The 22875-nt window shown below is 43.1% G+C and overlaps 1 protein-coding gene across 2 annotated transcripts in view; it reads left to right on the top strand.

Moving 5' to 3' along the window:
* ITGA6 (integrin subunit alpha 6) overlaps nt 1–22875 on the top strand; it is a 96440-nt gene that overhangs the window by 37279 nt on the left and 36286 nt on the right. For both annotated transcript variants that reach the window (XM_066575850.1, XM_066575849.1), the window contains exons 2-6: nt 13086–13210; nt 13409–13488; nt 14003–14258; nt 17012–17125; nt 20338–20551. In XM_066575850.1, the coding sequence (XP_066431947.1) occupies nt 13086–13210; nt 13409–13488; nt 14003–14258; nt 17012–17125; nt 20338–20551 (789 nt within the window). The remainder of the gene's footprint in view (nt 1–13085; nt 13211–13408; nt 13489–14002; nt 14259–17011; nt 17126–20337; nt 20552–22875) is intronic.

Raw genomic sequence — 22875 nt, 5'->3', positions numbered from 1 at the left:
CTGCTACCTGGCAGTTTAGAGTGTCTGTATTGGGGAACTTGTGCCCTAATTTTTCTAGACTAGAACCTTGCTCAGGTCTATCTCTTCTCCCCTCTACCCTTTTTAATAAATCCTTTATAATACAGTCTTTCAATTATAAACAGTTCTTTGAAGGCAACCATAACGCTGATGTGGCCATCGGTGAAAATGAGTTTGACACCCCTGCCTTATATACTGTCATGTATCGGCCGAATATAACTTCAGCATAATAGAAATCTGAATTGCAGTATGTATTATGGGATTGTGACCAAGTGCCAATTTTTAGGAAACACTGTGAGACAATAATATCTTTCCATGCTCCATTTCATCTGGCCTATGGCAGAACTGGAGTCTTTGTTCTTCATGAGTTTATTAATTCCTTGCAGTTAATTGCATTTGCACGGACAGAAGCATTTATGTGTGAAGGTCAGATTACTAGCGCACATTGGTAATATTTTGCCATGAATGAGAGTTTTAGTAAAAAATTGTAGGGTTTAAAGGAGATGTCCAATTATGGGCCTAACAATTACATGCAAGGCTACAGACCTGCAATGTATATACTACAAAGAACCGGGAGCGAACATCTGAGGCTGACGCTTCTTAGATTTTAGCTATGATTGTGCCATGGATTTGCACAAGGATTAGCACTATTGTCTTTCAATTGGGCTAATCCCCAGCTTTTAGAGAATGCTGCATAGTTCACATTGACTTTTTCCACTGAATGTGAATTGGGTATGGAATATCTCTTTGTGTGTCTGACACGAATGGATTTTAATTGTAGAATCCACGATCGTTGTCCGTGCAGAAGATCCGTGGTCTTGAAAGGCATGTGTTTCTGAATTTTCTGAGAGAGAGAGAGAATAGCCTAAAGGCTGGTGTCACACAGGCATAAGCGTATTTGTGCAATAGCCCATGCGTAGTATGTTTTACTGCACATTTTACGCATGCAAATTGTGCGCATTTGCGCATGCAAAAAGATACGCAAGTATGCTCCCATTCATTGAAATGGGCAATTAAGTTAAATAATTCAATATGTGCTACTTTTAGGGTGGCTTCACACGAGCGGGTTTTTGCGCGCACATGGGTGCGTACATAGCTGCGCACCCATGTACGTGCGACAACACGCGTGAATGCAGGTCCGTGCAGTGCTTTCAATGGAGCCGCGGCTGCTGCCGGCAGCTCCATTGAAAACAATGCTCTTCCGGCACCCCAGCATTCTTTTTCAGGGAAGGGCTTTACATATAAGCCCTTCCCTGAAAAAGAAACATTTTAGTGTAAAATCTGCAGGCAGATGTTTCCTTCATCCCCGCTAGTTAAAAGAATTCCCTGCTGCTACATCAGCCACATCTGTGGCAGATGCAGCAGAGGAATTCTTCAATTTTCTACCGCAGCTGTCACACATGTCAGCTGCGGTAGAGGATTCTGCCGGCAATTGATTTCAGGGAAGGGCTTAAAATATAAGCCCTTCTCTGAAAATCATGTAAAAGTGCTAAAAAAACAAAAAAACATAATCACCTCCCTTCGGCTGCCGGGCTCAGACGCGTCTTCTTCTGGCTGTCCCCGGCTCTCTAGTGCTGCTCTTAAAATCCCCGCCTGCTGAAAAAGCTGTTTGTGATTGGCTGACGTGCTCAGCCAATCACAGGCAGCTCTCGGCGAATGAATGCCGGCATGAATTTGGCTGCATCGTGCGGTGTAATTTCATCCTGTGAGAAAGGTCCTTCATGTAATATGAACTTTACCTCCGGTATTATCAGTGGCTCAGGCTGCTTTACTGTTCCACCTACTGTACACTACAACCCTTCTAACGTAAACCAGTCGTTTTTGCGTGCATAAAATATAAAAGCGCAATGCGCAGAGAATAGAGCCCACTGATGTCAATGGGTTCAATCTCATGATCATTTTCGCGGCAAAAATAGGACCTGCTCTTTGTGCACATTGCGCAGCAAAGCCCCCCCATAGAAGTCTATGGGAAGTGTGCAAAATGCAGAGACATGCGCAATATGCTGTGCAATACCGTGAAAGACAGAACACTTCTGAACCTCATTAGGCTAAATAGCCTTTTAAATCAGGGCAGAGGTGTTCTGCGCATGCCGATATGTGCACTAACCTTCTCAATCAACCTTGTCAACTATGCATATGCGTTGCGCTTAAGTATACGCAATTACACATACAGTTGTCTGAAGAAGCCCTAATTTAAACGGCAAATAAAAAGTTACTATAAGTTTTAGCATATGTTTGTTCAGATGCAGCAGAAATTCCTGAATCTGTTTGCAAATGTGTAGCAAATCCAAGGAAAAATCTGAATGCAACACGAAATCTGCCCTAAAATATGCATCAACTTTTTTTTTCCGTAGTACAAATGGGCCAGAATCTGCAACAAACTTTAGAGGTTCTGCTTCTTGTTTGATGATTGTTGGTATGTAAATGATCCACTGCATGAGGCTGCACTAAAAATCAACTCTTCAAAGCCGCCTACAAAATATATTCCAATATCACAAAACTACAAAAAACAGATCTGAATATACAGTAATAGAAGTCAATGCTTAACCACCTCACCACCTGCTGGTCAACTAGAGTACTGCAATAGCATGTGTATATATTACTACAAAATCTGATTGCTCTCAGAGAAACCAAGGAATCTTGTAGACATGATACATTTTAATGGCTAACAAAAATACATGATGTTACAGTGAGCTTTCAAACCTACTTGGGTTTCTTCCTAAAATATAATGGAACAGATCTGAAGACCAAGTTTACTTGGATTCTCTTACTGAGAACAATCACATTTTGCTCTACTGGCTAACACGGTGCTAAACGTTTTATATTACTACAAATATAGATTTTACTTTCGCCTGTAATATTGATCTTGCTCTCCTACCATATGTATGCTACGTCTCATATTCCAGACCCGTTGTACATCGACCTTGTTTGGAAGATGTGGAAATTTGTTTAGAATTAAGAAATGAATTTTCAAAAATAACATATCAAACCTTTACTGACTAGATAATTTATTTCGACAATACCTATCACGCCGTCTATATTCTACGCCCCTAAAGACTTACAACCGTGATCTCGACACAGCCTCGTTTAATTTTCTACATACATTTATATCTATGCCTTTAATGACTGTATTTCACAACATTGATGAGACCGACAAATATTCTTTGCCAGATCTGACTTATCAAGCAGATGCTACAATAATGTAAGACAAGCCATATATACCATATGTTTATGGCTTTTTTTCAACATATTAATGGATCCAAGGGACCTTTCATATATAGTACATGTCCTTCCCTTTCCTCTTGAGTTTACATATCCAGGATTGTGTGGCACAGGATGACCAATTTTGTAAAAAAAAAACATGATTTCACGATAGTCTGTGACGAGATGTCTATGCTATGTGTTTATGTGTGGCCACCTAGTGGTCATTGTAGCCTGTTGAGAGTCTTGCTAGCATGTTGCAGTAATGTATTGAATTGATTTAATAAGAAATTGAGTCATTGAAGAGGTTGTCCGCGTTAAGGACACTCCTATCACTGGGTTTCCATGCCTCAAAATAAAAAATCAGTGGTTACTCACCTCTTCCCACTCGTCCTACACCATAGTTTCCATTGTTACATCACTTTACATGCTGAACCCATCTGCAAAGACGCTGCAGCAGCTAATGGCAGTGCTCAGCAATCTTGTCTGAGTGCTGTCATTGGCTGATACAGCAGGTTGATGGCGGGGAACAAATGGAGAAGCAGGGCGCAGTGAGTAACTACTGATTTTTTTATTTTAAGGTATGGGGGAACCAGTGACAGGGGTTTCCTTAACTCCGACAACCCCTCTAACCAAATTAGACCTGAAGTAACGGTAGATGCATCTGTATATGCATTGCATCCATGGAGTAGCCTTTCTGATCATGTACAGTATATGTGAATAAACAATGCCTCTGCAGTCCTGTTCTCTGTGACACAGAAAGACGAAGCCACACCTGTAACCATACGGTTGTATCAGTCTGTTATGGACTTCCATTGTAAGGGAAATGGCAAACACATATCCATAGGGATCTGTTTTGACAGAATAGTATAGCAATAGATATAAATGAATAAAGCCTTTTTCACACGGACGACACCGGATCGTGGTGAGAAAATCGCAGCAATATCGCATCGCTGCACTGCGCGATATCGCTGTGTCTTCTCGTGGCAATACAGCGATTTTGCAGCACTACAAAGTTGCGTGTGGTTCTACAAAGTCGCGTGATGTTTGGGGGGGTGGGGCTTGAAATATTAGCCCTACCCTGAAAAAATACCCTAACTGCAGAAAAGAAACATTTAAAAAGCATACATCACCTAGGCACTCTGTTCATGGCTCCGCTGCATCTTCTCCCCAGTCCCTGGCACTTCTTCATCTCTTCTGGCCAGGGATTGAAAATACCCGCCTAATGGAAGCGCTAGCTGTGATTGGCTGATGCTTAGCCAATCAGAGACTGCACTCGATGAATGGCTGTGATTGGTTCATCGAGCACTAGCTGTAATTAACTAAGTGTCAGCCAATCACAGCCAGCTCTTCCAGGAGGCGGGGATTTTTCAATCCCCGGCCAGAAGCAAAAAAGTACTGGGGACCTGGGGAGAAGATGAACCCAGGCTGACAGCGCCAGAGAGGTGATGTATGTGGGTTTTTTTTTAATTTTATTTCTTGCAGCCAGTACTTAGATTAGGGCTTTGACAGTAGGATTTCCTACTGTCACAGTTGCATCGCACCACACGAAAATAATGTTTTCGTGTGATGCGATGCAACAGAAAGGAAGGCTCCATAGGGAAACATGGGCTACAAAACCTCACGAATCGCGTGCATATAGCCGGACCCGTGAGGTTTTTGTGTCGGGTTTGATCTGGATTATGATTTCTCCAGCAGGCTTTTGGGGTATTTTGTCGCTTCCAAATTGAGTATCGTGTGCACACATCATCGAACCAGAATCAGACACCAATGTTGGTCTAAAACTGGGAGAGTCTCTACAATGTGTAGAGGCTCAAGCCTTTTATTATAACACATGACAACCGCCCTTCAATGGGCGTGCAACAGATTACATCAGTAACATATAAGATTCTCATTTGTCGGATCATACAGAATCCCCCACCTCTCTGCCCACCCCCTCCAAGTGTTGAGGTGGTATGGACTTCGTCCTCTAGCTGAAGTCATCTCCGTGTAGTGATGATTCATTGTTTACCTAGCTTCAGGATGAGGAGTGGAAGGGGGCTAGACAAACACTCAGTATTAAACACAGGATATAAGGATATACACGACACTATGGCCCTTAACTCTTAGAAGCTGGTTGTGCAACTTGTGTAACTTCTATGTACTTAACTAACATTAGATCAGACATCCATTGTCTAGCAAATACTATGATTAGATTGTGTGTGTGTCCTTTAAACTCCTGAGCTGAAAGTCATTACAACATCAATAGACATTTTATATTAAATAATTATCATGTCTATCACAATCCCCCCTTAAAATGTCTATCCTCTAATTTTCACAGTTCTCTGCGCATGAGCCTATAACTGGAGCGCGTTGAAGGTTCGTTTTAGGGTCTTCAAGGGGGTGTAGGACTTGTCCACTCCTTCTGGGGATGCATCCAGCAAACTCATGGTGGGAGCGGCTTTTCCAGCATCAGTTTCACAGGTCTCTCTGACACAGGGGATAACACAGCAGACTAGAACAGAAAAGGTAACCATCAGTTCACATACAACAGCGACGCCCGTCTGTGCCAGGATCCTTTACCACCCGCTCATCCATGGCGAGGGCTGGTCCCAAAAGTTAGCTCTTTTTAGTTAGTGCGGTCAGCTTCTTAATAGCAACTGCGTCTTTACCCGCGGGTCACGTGTCGTCTGGGATGTAGGTACAACAAGTCTCCCCTATCATCTTACAGACACTCCCCTTTTTAGCTAAAGTCATATCTAAGGCCATTCTATTTTTTAAAAAAAGTCATAGTCGAGGTAGGTCCTATTGGTCAACTAGTCCCTATAAGGCGTCTCTAGTATAATTTATAAACCGCTGCTAATTATAATAAACATAATTAATCCAGTCAACGTTTATTTACCATAATGATCAGGAAAATGGACTCGAATCTAGTTTTAACTTGGTCTCTAATTTTTAAAACTTGTCAGGTACCCCCCTTGGCTATCCTATGACGTCAATGTACACGTGTAGATCAAAACTACCACCAGGGGTCTCTCTTCTCGCTCTAGCATAATGTTACAATACTAGTAGCGTGCACAGGTACGCACGGTGTGGGACTCCCTAATCTTCACCCACACCAATGTCCCTCCTGGAGATAGTCCTAATGGTGAACACGTCCAAGTCGCCTCACCCTTGCGTCAGGGCTTTCCCACTGCCCGTAAGTCCCTACTCCTAGGAGGGGGGGGGGGATCCCTACCTCACCTCAGAGGGAGGCCATGGATTCCCTGGGCTCATTTCCGGGCATCCATACCCTCTATCTGTACAAGTTAACACCCCACAGGGTGTGCCCTCGCCGGAACCTAAGGTCTTCTGCACTATCCCTAGGCAAATGGGAATTCCACTGACAATCCATCTTAGGAGATCGGGGCAGGCACAGTACTAGTACATTTCTCCTTTTTCTTTGGTAGCGTATGTGTTTGGCATTATCGGAACTGGCTCTTCATCTTTTTCAAACAAGGGAAACGTTGGTGTCTGACAGGATGTGGAGGAGCATAAGGGCTTTACTAAGGCACACTCCCCTGTCCAATTACCCTCCAGGCGGGTCCTCTACCTCATGTCTCCACAAAGCCAGTAAACGTCTCCTAAGGACTGGACCTGATTCTGCATCTATTCCCCTCCTATCATACTGTAGGAGGAGCAATACCCGTTGGCGAGTTCCCCAAAAATCTCCCTCCACCCTGCCTATTTGCCTGGCAGGTGTAGTTTCCAGGGTAGTCAGTAATACTCTCTCCGGTGCAAAACACTTAAGTAGTTATAGAGTATTCCTTCTTCCATTTCTCACGGACAGTGTAATTAGCGGAAATGTTCGTGAAGAGACTAATAAACCACTCTTCAGCATCTACAGGGAGATTTAGGGGGACCATCCCCGAGTGTGGTCGGGCACTACCGCACACGCAACAGTTAGACTTGTTGCTCCTGTTAGCATTGTACCTCATCAACTCCAACCAGAGATTCTGGTCAGAGTAGCCAGTCGCTACTGTCAAGGTGTCCTCAAAAGGTAGGGTCGGCTATGATCATTATGTTCGTCAAGGTCTTTATCTTACGGCGGAGGGGGTTAATTATGGGCACGGGACTAAGTGAAGGCTTCCATTCGGCTGCATCTACCATACCCCTTATTTTAAACTTCCCTAAGGGATCTGTCCTCCCGTACCGGTATGTCCCCAGACTATAAGTCTCCCCGTCCCCCGGGCTTGGATCTTCCATGGTTAGTGTAACAACCGCATTAAAACCAAGCAGCATACTAAGTTCAGCCTTCCAATACCTGCTGTCCTTATTATTCTCAAGGAGGGTTATACGACTAATTAGGGATTTCCCGCTCTTATTTTTCTTATTTAAGGCACTTCGCGGTTTATAGGACTAGTCTGTTCCTGCGTTCCATCCCACTAATCCCCAATAACGGCAGTCTTCTCCCCAGACGTTATCAGTGGCGCAAACATATATTGTATTCCCCGGGTATATAAGTCATATAACCAGCTGGACTGAGCTAAATCTGGCCTGCGGTGGGATCTTGCGCCTAGACACGGGACCACAGTACAATAGTCGAAGGAATATGCAGCTACTTGAGCATTGGACGAGTTATACTAGAAGGTAACCATACCCCCATATTCTTCCGACTAAGGATTCCAGTTGCCACCTTCCTCTCTCACTAGCCCTAACCAGAGTAACGTCTTTGGCACAACTAAGACTGGTCTCCCGGATCTGAAGCTTTCTTACAGTATGAAGCATGGATCCATGTAAGTCTTTCGGCTAGTTTCACAGCTGTGGCAGTAGTCAGAAGCACCTGGTAGGGGCCATCAAATCGGGGCTCAGGAGGGTGCTTCCTGGGGAACTTCTTGACGCACACCCAATCCCCAGGCTGCAAGATATGTGTCCCAGTGTCTGCCTCTGAGTCTGGAAGAGAACACCTGTGCATAGGCTTTGGTTAGTTCTTTAACAACGGAAATCACATACTCAGTCAACACATCAGATTGTAATTGTAACCACTGAGGATAGTAACGACCTAGCCTTGGGGCTAGCCCAAACAATCTCGTAGGGAGACAATGTATAATCCCCCCTGGGTTCATATCTAACACTGTATAAGGCTATTGGATGACAGTCTTTCCAAAGTGGCGTCATTTTTAAGTATCTTACTTTTAGCGTGCCACTACGTCTCTCCACCTTTCCACTACTCTAAAGATGGTAGAGTATGTAAAAGGCCTGGGATACACCCAGAGCAGACATGACATGTTACATTCACCTGCGAAGTTTATACCTCTGTCTGACTCTGAATCACCTCTGGTACCCCATATTCACAGTTTACCTCGTTCATGAGCTTCTTTGCGGTTACCTACTTGTTTACCTTGGTAACAGGGTCGGCCTCCAACCTGCAAAGACATCAACAACAACAAGCACGTAGTCATACTTCCCAACAAGTGGGAGCTGAACGTAGTCAATTTGCAATCCCTGAAATGGGTAGAGTGGTCCCGGCAAGTGTGATGTGGCAAATTTACTTCTGCCCTGACTTACCCATGGCATAGATCATGCTAAACCGGACAAATGATGCAGCAGCTACAGAGAACCCAGAAGTCGCCCAACCTCTTTCAAGCGTCGTCGTCAATGCTGCTTTACTAGGTGGGTCTTTCCGTCCATCAGCTGGGCCATCATGGGATACAGGAACTGTGGTGGGCAAGTGCTGTTGACCGTTCACCACACACTGTCCTGTTTCTGCTGCTCCCATATTAGTCCATTTATTCTTTTCTTCCTTGCTGGCTTGTAACTGTAAAAGTCTTTTAGCATATCAAAGTCCAAATTTTTGTCAATGTCCAAAGTTTTTTTACCACTGACTCATGCCGTCAGTATCTTTCTTCTTTCTTCCACGGCTTGAGGGCCGCTGCCTTTGCTGCGCTGTCAGCGAGTGTGTCGTCTCTCGCCTCTCCAGTGTAGGAATCGGTGCGAACTCTCAACTTTGTCAGGTAGAAGCAGGGCCTCCATGCGACTCTGTACCGCTGCACCATTCTCAATTGGTTGTCCTGCTGAGGTAAAAACTGTCTGGCCTTCCATATTGGGCCGTAATCATGAGCTATGCCAAATGCATACCAGGAGTCAGTGTAAAGGATTGCCGGTCTTACCTCTCGCCACTCTACACGCCTCAGTGAGGGCCTTCCATTCCGCTTATTGTACTGTGACATGCGGAGGCAGAGCTTCTGCTTCTAGGACATCTTGTTGTGTGACCACTGCATATCCGATGTGGAGTCATCAGTCCTCACCCTGGTACCATCTGCAAAAAGCTCAACATATGCATTATCAACAGAGGTTCTGATAACTGTTTGCATATCTGCAGTTTCTTACTGAATTAGTACTAAATAATCGTTCTGATGTTCTATTTCACATGGCTCGGAATCTTGTAGCACAAAATCATTTATTTATTGTTTTTTCAAACCCAATAGCTGATCTACAACACCTAGATCATCTATGACCCAGATCACCTATGCCTCCCCCCTTTTGAACCGCAATACTCAATGGAAAAAGAGTCATTGCGTTCAAACTAGTAAACCAAGAGGCACAAAAACAAGCACTTTGTAGGTCAAGGTGATATTGTATGCAGCGAAGTCTGAGCGAAAATCTCCTTAAAAAAAATTTTTTTTTTTTTTTTTAATTTCAGGTCGCAGTTAGCATTTTTTAACACAAGGGGGCGCAACACAAGTAAAATTTTACGTCACCCAGTGTAATAGTATTTCAGGGTATGGCCAGCGTTTAGCTTTTACTCTCCTGTCGGAATATAATTATAGCTTCAGTGTAAACTGACACTAGAATATACAAAAGACTTAAAGAAAAACTAAAGAATACGGATGAATTAACATCCTACTCTGGGCAATTCAGTCCCTCTTTCTTCACATAAAAAGTAAAATTACTTCACCAAATTGCATGAAAAAGTTTGCTGGGTGACTATAGGGAAATTATTCCATCTGTAGGAGCCTTCCATAACATCATCTGTCTGAGCATCCATTGGAGAAGCGGGCAGTGGAAAACAGAGCCCCTGGGAACATGAGAGAGCGTCCCCTGTCATGTATTCCCGGCCTCTGCCCCCCATGCATCAACTCCAATCTTCCATGCACTATAAACCAGCTTAGTCGTCTACTATGTCCCAAGCTGCATCTCCACAAAGGTTTGTTTCCCTGAACTTATCACACATCCAAAGTGGCCACATCTTGGAGCGTAACAAAGTCTGGTCAAACAAAACCTTACTTCAGACAATCATGAGGTTAGCACTGGATACTGTGGCATTGGGAAATATAGGCCTCCCAAGTGCAGCAAAATGGCCGCCAGAGGCAGAAAGGGGCGGGGCTACAAATCTCCCAAGTGAGGCAAAATGGCTGCCGGAGGAACGGGCGGGGCCAGGGGCAGCAGCACTCCCAGGTGAGGCAAAATGGCTGCTGAGTAGCAGCACTTCCAGGTGAGGCAAGATGGCCGCTGGAGGAGGAAGGGGCAGGGCCAGGTCCTGTCCCGGATGGGGAGGGACCGGAAGTAACATCACACACCCTGAAAGTGAGCACATGGGGGGAAGTAACTTCAGGGTGGGGGCAGGCCTCACTACGTTTTCTGCAGAGTCACACTATGTTGGATTGTAAACATTGCAAGCACGGCCGCCATTACAGGGAGGGGCTGTAGTCAACACAAAGGCATTACATTGTTCATTAGCAATACACATACCCCACTACATGCTTTCTCCTCTTTAATCTCTTAACTACATTATACCTCCTCCTAGCAATCTAAAAACACCTTTCTTTCTGCTAGGCTTCCTGCTCATCTTCTGAAAACTTTCTACAATCTATCTTATCTGTCTATAACCTGGCATTTCTTTCTGCAACTTTTCCTGATCCTTTCCCATTGTTCAGTAACCAAATCACAAGCTCTATGACCTTTGTCCTTGCTCACTTTGCTCAACTCTATGCTACCTGCTTATTCTATTCTATTCAAAGTTTCTGCACACAGTACTGTTTCTCTTGTAAAATCTGCTTTCTTCAAATCCTTTCCATATAACCTCTTTCCCACTCAGAATTATAATGCACATTAATTCTACAAAACACAGGGAACGACAAAGTAAACAGAAAGGGTTAATTGGAAAAAGCTTTCAGTTCACTCTTATCAGCAGCCCTCCCCCAACAATAAACACTGCACATTCTTTCTATAATACCAGACAGACGGGATTACTGGAGAATACCCACAACGGCTCAAGGTATATATATATCTCATCTACCTTTTTTAACAACCCACCGTCTAGTAATCCCCAAGAGCACTCCTTGTACACGATCTAGACAGGACATTTAGCTATACACAGAGACTGACGATTATTTTCAATGACCAAAACCTCAATAATATTCTGGAGAAATCAGCCGTCACAAAGCACGACTATACTTCATACGTATATACCTTTCCACATATGAGAACATAACACGCTCAATCATAAAGTTAAGTATACGTATCATAAATCTTCCTAACCTCACACTAGTTTTACCTAGGAGCACGTGTCACTGGCGTGTTCCCTCAGACTTAAACAGCCGAGTCCGCCCTCCCGACACATTAACCCCCACAGAATTTATCATGTCTATCACAGGTTGTTGCATGCTACAAGACATCGCATGTGTGAAGTAACCCATAGGAAAGCATTGACTTCACATACATGCGATTTGTAGCACTGTAGCAACACGACTTTGTTGCCCATGTGAAGGAGGCCTAAAGTATAAGTTAATAAAATACATACGCTTCAGATAAGCACATGTGCAAATATGCTCACCTCACACAACGTATTTGTGCAGTGCACAAGATTGATGAGATTGATTTGCGCGCATGTCTGTGCATACAATTCTACTTCTGTGCGCATGTAGGGCCAGTTCATATGCTCTCCCCTTCCCTCCACCCTTCACCCTGATTTAAAAGGCTATTAAGCCTAATGAACTCTAGGTGAGGTCCGTCCCACTGCCCTCGGAGATTTGTGCATGTTCTAGCACATTGAGTGATTCTTTTGAGAGATAACTTGGGAGACTATTGGCTTGCTTAAAAGTACCCCAAAGGAGTAGACAGGGAGGAGGGGGATGCAGCTGCTGTTTCTCTCTGTGTTTGTGGGACTGCATGATGTGAGAGGTGAGGAGGAGCTGTGGTGACAGATCAAAAAAGAGCCCACAACACAGATTTGGCATACGTTCATATTACATCCAATATACTTCTACAGCCGCCTAGGGAATGGTTGTGATTTTAATGTGATTTTTTTTTTTTTTTTTGTTTGTAACGATGATGGTTTTTACATGTAGACTATTTATTTTACACGCAAATATACTCTTTGTAAAAAATATATATATATCAAGCTCCTAGAAGCAGTTGTCATTTTGCTGCAAAACCTGGCATGCAGTTACATCTTGGGCAGATATGCAACTGATTAGAGTTGTGGCGCGATTAGATGAACGGTCTTGCCACCTGATGGCCCTAAAAGTGGTTCCACCCTTGGCCTATAAAAAGGCTCTCAGAGGCCGTTGTGTGTAGTGACCCCTTTGCAGACCTTTGCAGACCCCTGATGCAGTCGAAGCTAGAAGCGGCCCAACAGGGTACTAGAGCCTCCCGTCAAGTGTTCAATTTTCCGCAATAAAGTATTCTATTGCTCTGATATTGTAATCACTTATATAAACGTTACGATCGCACATAGAATGTTTCATTAGATTCCGACAACTCCTAGGCGCTTGATATTTTTTACAACGGGCTCATCTATATAAAGCCAGCTATATTTTAGGTTCATCAGTAAGCTAAGTGTGATGTAAGTCATTGAAACCCTGTAACTAACTCGATTTTTATTTTTCTCCTCCTGTATTTGATAGATTGCTGGTTGGTGCACCTAGAACAAAGGCCTTTCCTGCACAGAGAGCTAACATCTCGGGTGGATTGTTTTCCTGTGATATTACATCCAATTCTCCATGCACGAGGGTTATTTTTGACAATGCAGGTAAACTAATGACAACTATTTCCATTCATGTAAACTTTATGCTAAGTGGTGCTTTTGCTGTGATTTGTTTAAAATTTTTGGCAAAAAATGCTGCAGTCACACAAAATCATGGCAAAAATGCACCACAAAATGGTTTGTGTAAATACAGCCAAGTAGTCACCCGTATTGAGATATACTTTATCATAATTACCTCTACAGTGGACCCGACATCTGAGAGCAAAGAAAACCAATGGATGGGTGTAAGTGTTCAAAGTCAAGGACCAGGAGGCAAAGTTGTGGTAAGTGTTGTGGAAAGATGTTTCTCTTAGGGTGCATTCAGACGACTGTATATAGGCGGGTATTCATGCCCAGCCGATATACGGTCGTCTGAATGCACCCTTAAGCAAAGGGTCCAATATAAAAATATGTCCTATCAATGTGCTTCATTGGAGTCACTCAGACTAAATAGGTTTTTAAATACAGTATATCTAACATAATATCTATTTTCCTTTGTATCACTAAATAAAAAATTCCAAATAAGGCAAAGTGCAAAGCATTGATGAGTATGTTCGTGCAATAACAAATCTATCTTAACTTTTGTATGCACATTCACAAGACCTAAGAGTAGGTGTCCATTGAAAGGGTATAGGAGAGATAGTGGTGGAGTCCTGAGCAGAAAACCTTGAGCAAGATGGGTTAAGAGAAGTTGAGGGGCCACAAGATAAACTTTTGCACCCTGGTCCATGGGCCTTTAGCTACGTCCCTGAGCATGAATATTGTACCAATTGTAATATGTCCTGTCTTGAACAATAGACTTGTGCTCATCGATATGAAAAAAGGAGATTTGTGAATACACCCCAAGAATCTCGTGACATCACTGGAAGGTGTTACATGCTGAGCCAGGATCTCACTATCTCAGATGACATGGATGGAGGAGCCTGGAATTTTTGTGATGGGCGACTCAGGGGTCATGAGAAATTTGGATCTTGTCAGCAAGGTGTTGCTGCAACCTTTACAAAGGACTACCATTATGTTGTGTTTGGAGCCCCTGGGACATACAACTGGAAAGGTAGGATGCAGGCTTGTCTTTTCTAAACCTTCTAACCTGTAAATTTGTGGAGGACCATCGTTTATTTGCTGTCTAGTCAACTGTGACCCAACATGGTGTAGTCTTCAAGCTGTAGAATAATTGGTATACTCGTATATACCATATTTGTTATTTAGACTACTTGCCCTCTTTTGAATACGTTATAGATGGCCAAAATGCCCAAGGCACTGTATGATGCTTTCTAATGGTGCTGTAACCTTTCTCTGTATGCTTTATCTTAGCTGCATTCATCACAAATGTACAGATAATGATTTGCTTATATAGAAGTAGAAACCTTACAAGATATCCTTCTTATTGGTGGTGCATGCAATATTATTAGGTAGTTTGTGTGCTGCAAATATCTGTTTATTATAATAGTGTTCAACCAACAGGTTTAGATGACTAAAGGGCCTTGTTCACGGGCTGATTTAATGACATAAAGGTTGACCCAAATGTTTGACCAATTAGTGGTCCATCTGAATGTGCCACTCATAACAAAAAATCCTAACTGACAGCAAAGAGAATGTGCTGCCATCAATGACTATATTCTATTGTGACAGTCGTATATCCCCTAAAAGAGTCTGGATCAGCCTGTATAAAGGCCATGTAGACAAGCGTTGATCATGTCTACTGGAGCACATTGCGCTATATAAAAAGAACCTTGTGTTTGCTAAAAAGCAACGATCAACCAATGAATAAGCGTTTACTTAATCTATGGCTGATTGTTGTCCCTTTTACATGGCCCAATAATTGTGTAAACAGATGTTTGAACGAACATTTGTACCTGATAATCACGCCATGTAAAAGGGCTTTAAAAATGCTCACTAGTCAGCTATGTGAATGGTAAGATGTATAGCTGACCAATGACAGCACTGAGAACTGTCATGATTTAAAGCCCCTGCGTAGAAGTCTAAACGAGTGCCAATCAACCAGCCCCTATAAAGAAATCTATACGAGTGCTAATAGACATGCCTTGTTGTTCAGCGCTTGTTACACTGGCCCAAGAAACAGCACCTGTAAAAGGATTCTTAACCTGTAGGTTCACAACAAACAAGCAGATACACTCATTGTCAAAAAAAAAATCAAAATACAAGATGTGATATGGGTGGGCATGGAGGCTCTAGTACCCTGTTGCACCACCTCTAGCTTGGATGCAAGATGTGATACGGGTGGGCATGGAGGCTGTAGTACCCTGTTGGGCCGCCTCTAGCTTGTATGCAAGATATGATATTGGCGTGCATGGAGGCATACAGGTTCCATATGGTTTCTTGCAGCATATTGGTCTAAATTTGCTGTAACTGAGCCACTAGATCATGCAAGCTCGTAGGCTGTCAAAGTTGTTAATCTCAGATGGTCACATACATGTTCTATTAGCGATAAACCTGGCGATCTGGCAGGCCAGAGACGTGTGACAATGTTGTGGAGGCATTCCTGTGACACCCTTGTGTGTGCAGCTGAGTATTATCCTGCTGGAAAATGCCTCTTGGAAGCCACCATGAGATGAACACATGTGGCTACAGGATGCCCTGAGCATATCGCTGAGCTGTCAGTGTCCCTGTACCACTACTAGGGATGACTGACTGCCATCCCTAGTAGTGGGGATCACACCAGCAGTGGCGGCAGTGTGCCCTACCACAGCAAAGGCAGGATTGAGGTGCTCATCCCATGGTCTCCAGACACAAACAGGGGCATCATCAGTGCCCAAATTAAACCTGGATTTATCGCTGAAGACAGCCCATTTCTACTCTATAGCAGACTAATTTTGTCATTCTCGATACCACTGCAAACACAGGCTACGGTGGGTGGATGTCAAAGGCAGTACATGTGTGCCATGAGGCCAAACAACTTAAGTTTCAGCCAAGCGCCTAGAAATGGTTCCAACAAACACAGGGGCTGGTAATAATGGTGCCACCTGTCTCTGGATGGCGAACAGCAAAACAGTTGGAACTGCTTGTGTTTGTCAGACGATCCTATCTACTGGTACTCTGCTGAGGGAGTCCTAAGCACAGTTGCCTTGTGTGTGTGCCCTCACACATTCTCTAGTCCCAACATCTTCTAACAGTATGGTCACAATGGCCCAGGTAGCGGGCAATTCGTTCAGTTTTTCGCATTCTAATAATGTGCCCCTCTCAAACTCTGTTAACTAGGCAAAATCTCTTTGATTGCATCGTAGAGGCATGTCTAGTGGTCAAAATCATAAAGGGGTTCCCTAAAATAAAGGGGCACCTTCTCTGTTCAGGTCGACTCCTAACTCAAAGTGAATTGATTGGGTAGAGAGCAACATTGTGTAGGAAAAAAAATCTGAAGTGACCACTTAATTCTAGAAATCAGTGAGAGTTCCCTTCATTGAAATCCCACAGATTCAGTAGCCTATCCTAATACATAGTTATGGCATATCCTAGCAATATACCAGTGTGCCAGGTGACTGCATGCTAACTTCTGCCATGGTATTTAGATTGAAGCCAAGATAGCATACTGAATCTTTGCTATGGGTGAATAAAAAGCCTAGCTGCTTGAAACTTTGCATGGGCATGCAATACCCAGTGCTTTTGGTAGTCAGAAGTTCTCATTAAAACCATCCTACATGCTTTTCAGTTTAAGTACTTCATGAAAAACATTTATAATTTCATTTTTGTACATTTTTAGCCTATATTACATCAGTTCATATAATTCTGTTATATGTTTTGCCATGTTCTTTGCCTTTTTTTAATTTGCCATTTCACTCATTTATTCAGGGTTTGTTCGAGCAGAACACAGAAATAGTTCATTTGTGGACCTGTTGATTTTTGACGATGGTCCTTATGAGACTGGTGGTGAAACAGTCCCAGTTCCAGCTAACAGTTACTTAGGTAACCATTCATTCACTTCTGATTGTATTGAGCGTGCATACATGTGGACCCATCAGTAGCAGATGTCATCTTATAAACCAGCCTATTAATATGGAACCGGACACATGACTTAGCGCTCAACCTTTTCTGCCTTGAACATTGTATGATGCAATATTTTTTTGTTGTTTGCCACATTATGCATTGAATGTTTTATTCTTTTTCTGTCCTCTTGCTCTTAAAAATACACACAGGTCTCCTTTTTATGACATCAGTGTCCAGTACTGATCCAGATCAATTTCTCTATAAGTCTGGACCCTCCAAATCAAGGAATCATAAACTGATTGATGTGGTATCTAATAGCTACTTAGGTTTGTGGTTCATTGTGCAATGTGCTAAATCACCCATCATTCATTGCGGTGGATAGCATGAAGTCATTATATGTAAATCTCCATGTAGTAAATGTCAACACCATGATGATTTCACCAACATATGCATGAAATGGAATGGAGATAGTTCTTGGCTCTTCAAATGAACTTCATTGCTACTTTTACGAAATCTTAAGACTATAAAGATCTCATTCATGCCGTGTATATCTTCAGGATTGGCCATCAATAGTAGATCAGGGGAAGTCCACCACTCAGGACTTCCCTGATCAGCTGTTCACTAGGCCTTTGTGCTCTTGAAGTGAGCCATTTTAGCAGGAAGCAGACAGCTCCATTCTCACTGCAGTGGTCCTCCTTGGTATTACAGGTAAAGATCCTATTCACCTCAGTGCGAACTTTGCTTGTAATACCAAGCCTGACCACTGCAGTGGGGACGGAGCTGTTTACTTCCTGCAGAAATTGGCATGAGTGCCCTGGCCTATCAAGCAGCTGATCATGGACAGCAAATCCTTGGCAATCTCTTATAGATGAACTATCCTGTATATAGGCTCTCAGTAGTTTACAACTGGACAAGCTCTTTAATGAAAAAACTAATAAAAGTGCAAAAATATAAATTCAAGAGGTTCCTCTATGATAATAACCTCTCCCCATGTAGCCTATTAAGAGCCACTACAAAGAGCAACTCTCACACTGGAGGACTCTGTATAATATATTACAAGTTCATTAAATTAATGGGGGTCCAGGTCTACCACATTTCCTCTGCATGTACGCAGTCACAGGTTCTCTCTCTGCCATTAGCTCATTGCAATGCAGGGCAACCCCTTTAGGTATTTGGCCGAATTATAATCTATACCTTACCAAACACCCCACAAAAATGTCACTTATACCCATATCTTGGTATTTATTCTGGCCAAAGTTTCCAAAAGTGTTACTATAATAGGGTTGCATGGTAAAACATGACAACGACAGCCTTGATAGATAAAACAGCATCCAAGGATGTTATGCAGCAAGAAGTCTGTCTTGCAGTTAGATTTCTTTTCATATTGCATTCACAGTATTTATACAGGGTGGTCCAAAGCTTTGGAGACATCTAAATAACTGAAAAACGGTGGTTGGGAACTCCATCATGTGTGGCTTGTTGCTACAGGGATGGGGGTAAATATGTAAAGGGAGGAGTCCAACATGACAGCCATTTTGAAAAACACCATTTTGGAACCCAATCGATATTTGCAAATGAGAACGGGTGCGTGTGACATCCAAATCTATGCTTACATGTCATGTACCTTTTATTCCTGCTAAAGTTAAAAAAATTTCCGTAACATGGAACACAAGGATGATCAACTACAAGATAAGCTTGATTTACACCCTGTTGTTCAGAATCATTACAGTTATCCTTTTCTCCCATTCACGATGCACTGAGAGCAACACCTCAGCAGACATGCTGGCACGGGTATTCAGGATCTGCTGTTGCATGAGCGCCACACTCTAGATGTTCATTGCATAAACCCTAGACTTGACATGACCCCACGAGTAGCAGTCCAAGGGGGTGAGTGCAGGGGCCATTCCACCAGGCACTAACGTCTAATGCACCTCCCCAGAAACTACTAGTCCAGAAACTTGCCAACATCACGTCCATAGTGTGTGTGTGTGTGGGGGGGGGAGCATTCTGCAGAAAGACCATTGGGAATGTGCCATCTTTGTTGCACAGTTACGGGAACACCTCATCATGTATCAATTGTAGATACTTGGCAGCAGTAAGCGTACATTCGATAAAGAATGGACCCACTATTTTTGTACCCCCCACACAACACCACACCATGCCTTTCTGTGTGCCAACTGTCTTGGAGGGATCTGTCCAGTGTGGGTTTGTGTCAGACCAGTAGCGCAGGTATTGTTTGTTCACCTCTCTGCTTATGTAGAAGTTTGCTTCATCACTGAACAGTACCATCTCTGTGAAATGTTGATCCCATTGCAATTGCTGTTACACCCATTCCACAAATTCAACTCATCAATCAGGATCATCCTCATTGAGATGATGAAGCAACTAGATCCTGTATGGGTGACATTTGTGCGCAGCCAGTATCTGCCCAAGAGTGGTTCAACTCACCCCGCTCTTCTGTGATGGATGCCGGGAGCTACGATGTGTGTGTTGCAGAAGGACGTCATAATAGCCATTGTTTTTGCTTCAACTATGGCAGTTTTGTTACGTCCAATTTTTTAGCAGGTCCAACACAGAACCTGTAGGCAAACTCTTGCAAGCAATTTGCCAACTGTGCCATGGGTGGTCTGTTAGGATGCCAACCATTGAAACCTGCTGCAATGACTTAGGTATTGAGTCCTCTACTCACGTATTAATCTTGCAGTCATATCTGTGCCTGTAACAAAGGGGGAATTTATAATAAGTTTGGCAGGAATAAAGGTATGTCACATTTGAGATTTAGATTCTTGCTCAAGTTCTCTATCAAATACATGTGTGACAAGCACCCCTTTCTATTTGAAAAAATCCACTTGGTTCCAAAATGGCTGCCTTGTTGGACGCTGCCCCTCACAGATTTGCCTGCTTGCCCCTAGTTACATGCCACACACAGGAAGGTGTTCCCAACCAACGTTTTCTATTTATTCGTGTGTCTCCATACCTTTGGACCACCCTGTATGTTTCATTCATATCTCTCATAGTGATTTAGACTGTGTGATATTAACTTTAATTATATGAAGACTGAGGGGAACTCTGATGTGGTTTTCAACTCTTGCCTCTCATAATTCCTTTTAGCATTTCACTCATAGTGTTTGCAAGATCACCATTGTGTTCTATGTAATGAGTACTTAGATTCTCTCTGCTCCTATTCCCAGGATTCTCTTTGGATACTGGCAAGGGAATAATCTCACAAGATGAAGTTACATTTGTATCAGGTGCACCCAGAGCCAATCACAGCGGAGCGGTGGTTCTTCTGAAGAAGTATCAATCCAATGACTGGATATTGTCACCAGAGTTTATCTTTGAAGGGGAGGGTCTCGCCTCTTCATTTGGTTATGATGTAGCAGTAGTGGATCTCAACAGTGACAAGTAAGATCATTGGTCAACGGCTTTCTGAAATTAGTGATGCCTCCTAAACAAGCAATGTGCCTTATAGCTGTTGCTGTGTTTTTGGCTAGCAAGGGCTGAATAGAATACATATACGCCCTTCTTCACCTCTATCTAACCTCAGACAGTCTCTCTTTTTCTTGCAATTAACACAAATTAAATTTTCTTTTTGAGATGTCCAAAGCACCATTTCAGATTCCTCTCCATTTCTAAAATGATGTTTTAGGTCCATATATCTGTTAACCCTCCCATGCTTTATTATGTCAGTTGTTCTTTTCTTGTTTGGTGGGGATTCTTCTCATTTTCGGCAGCAACCCTATATTTTTTTTAAGGGCGACTTCGCAAAAACACATTTTTGTCCATCCATTTCCCGCTCATCTGATTGTCTGTCACACTCTGAACGTTTCCTATGTATATTGCAGTCATTTCCATGCAGTGCCGCCTCCTGCCTGATGTTTATCGGGCACCATCTTGATGTTGAGATTTGTTTCTACTTTCGGTTTCAATGTTCTGTGCTATTAATACCACTTTCCACCAGCACAGTATCATATGACCAGCTAGAGTCTGCACCATCTCTGTCTGCAGAGAGGACAGTGTGATTATCACTTCTCTGTATATTCACCTAAATAAGTTACAGGCCATAAATATACAGTCAGGAAGATGAGTTGTGATCTCCTTCATTATAAGGGCTCAGTCAGACAGGCGTTTTTTTTGCGCGATTTGCGCATGCGCATGCGTCCGGCGATTTTATAGAACCATTGCTTTGCAATGGTATCGGACACATGAGCGCTTTTTATGCGCCCATCCGATAAATTATAGAACAGAAATCGCAGATCGCACCTATCTGCGATTCCTGCTCTCTTCTCTATATGCGCTCAATGGGGCCGGCGGCAGCAGCGCCGACCCCATTGAGAACATATACTAGACAAATCATTCTCCTCTGCCACAGCTGTTACAGCTGTGGCAGAGAAGAATGATGTTTGCCCATTGAATTCAATGGAGCCGGCAATACAACCGGCTCCATTGAAAGCAATAGGCTGCGGGCGATCTCACGATGAATTTTCGGGAAAATATTTTTAAAAATATAAGCCCTTCCCGGAAATTCATCCAGAAATGTGTAAAAATAAAAAATATATATATACTCACCTTGTCCCGGCAGACGGAGTTCAGCCGCGGCCGGCCGGCCGGTAGTTCTCCTGAACTGCTCTGAGTAGTATTGATTCATGATGAATGGGTGAGTGAGTGCTGCCTCTGATTGGTGAGGCTGTGACCAATCAGAGGCAGCTCATTCAGCAGGCGGGGATTTTAAATCCCCGGCTGCTGAATACTACTCAGAGCAGTTCAGGAGAACTGCCGGCCGCGGCTGAACTCCGTCTGCCGGGACCAGGTGAGTGTGTGTGTATATATATGTATGTATATATATATATATATATATATATAATTTTTTTTATTTTTTTTTTTACACATTTCTGGATGAATTTCCGGAAGGGCTTATATTTTTAAGCCCTTCCAGAAAATTCATCGTGAGATCACCCGCAGCCCATTGCTTTCAATGGAGCCGGCTGTATTGCCGGCTCCATTGAATTCAATGCGCTGGACAGCTCCGGCCCGTTTCTATTGAAACGCGTCTAGGAGCAGTTTTTTCGGGCGATTTTTCGGCCCCGGTCACATGATTTGCGGATGCGCATCCGTTATGCGATCCGCAAATCGCGGGAAAAAACGCCCGTGTGACTAAGGCCTAACTGTGTGTCAGGAGCCTCTTATCAGGAATAACTGTGATAGGAATTTCTATGCCCCAGTCTAAAAAGCTTGTGTGGTACATTCCGTGTAATATCAATACACAGGAATTATACTAACTAAAAAACTGGCTTCTTAAGGGATCATAAAGCCAAGTAAATTCTCAGGTGGTTAGAATGAGATCACATGACCCACCTGGGGAGAAATACTCCAGTAAGTTTCAGTTTGAAAGGAATAACTAAACAAGGTAATACTAGCAACTTATATATACTGGGGGGATAGTTACATAATGAATGAAAGAAAAAAATCAGTAGAATGGCTCTTTAATAAAGGCAAAAGCATATGACGTCTGCTAAACTTTCAGCTTTTTTGTCATTTTTAGGTGCTCTCTTCCTCCTTGAGAGATGCAAATTTAATTTCTTTACCAAAATGTATCTCTCCTCTTTCTATTTCCTATGTCAAAAGACTTTACTTTCATCAAGTCTAAGACCCTTTGTCTAGCTCTAAATCCTCTCCTCCCAACTCAAAGCCCCCTATGCTCCCCCTAGCTCTACACCCTTTTTTTCTAA

Source organism: Eleutherodactylus coqui, chromosome 8, assembly GCF_035609145.1.
Source record: "Eleutherodactylus coqui strain aEleCoq1 chromosome 8, aEleCoq1.hap1, whole genome shotgun sequence".
In the NCBI taxonomy this organism is placed as follows: Eukaryota; Metazoa; Chordata; class Amphibia; order Anura; family Eleutherodactylidae; genus Eleutherodactylus; species Eleutherodactylus coqui.
Note: the sequence above shows the minus strand (reverse complement) of the source record. Positions and strands in the feature narration are given on the sequence as shown.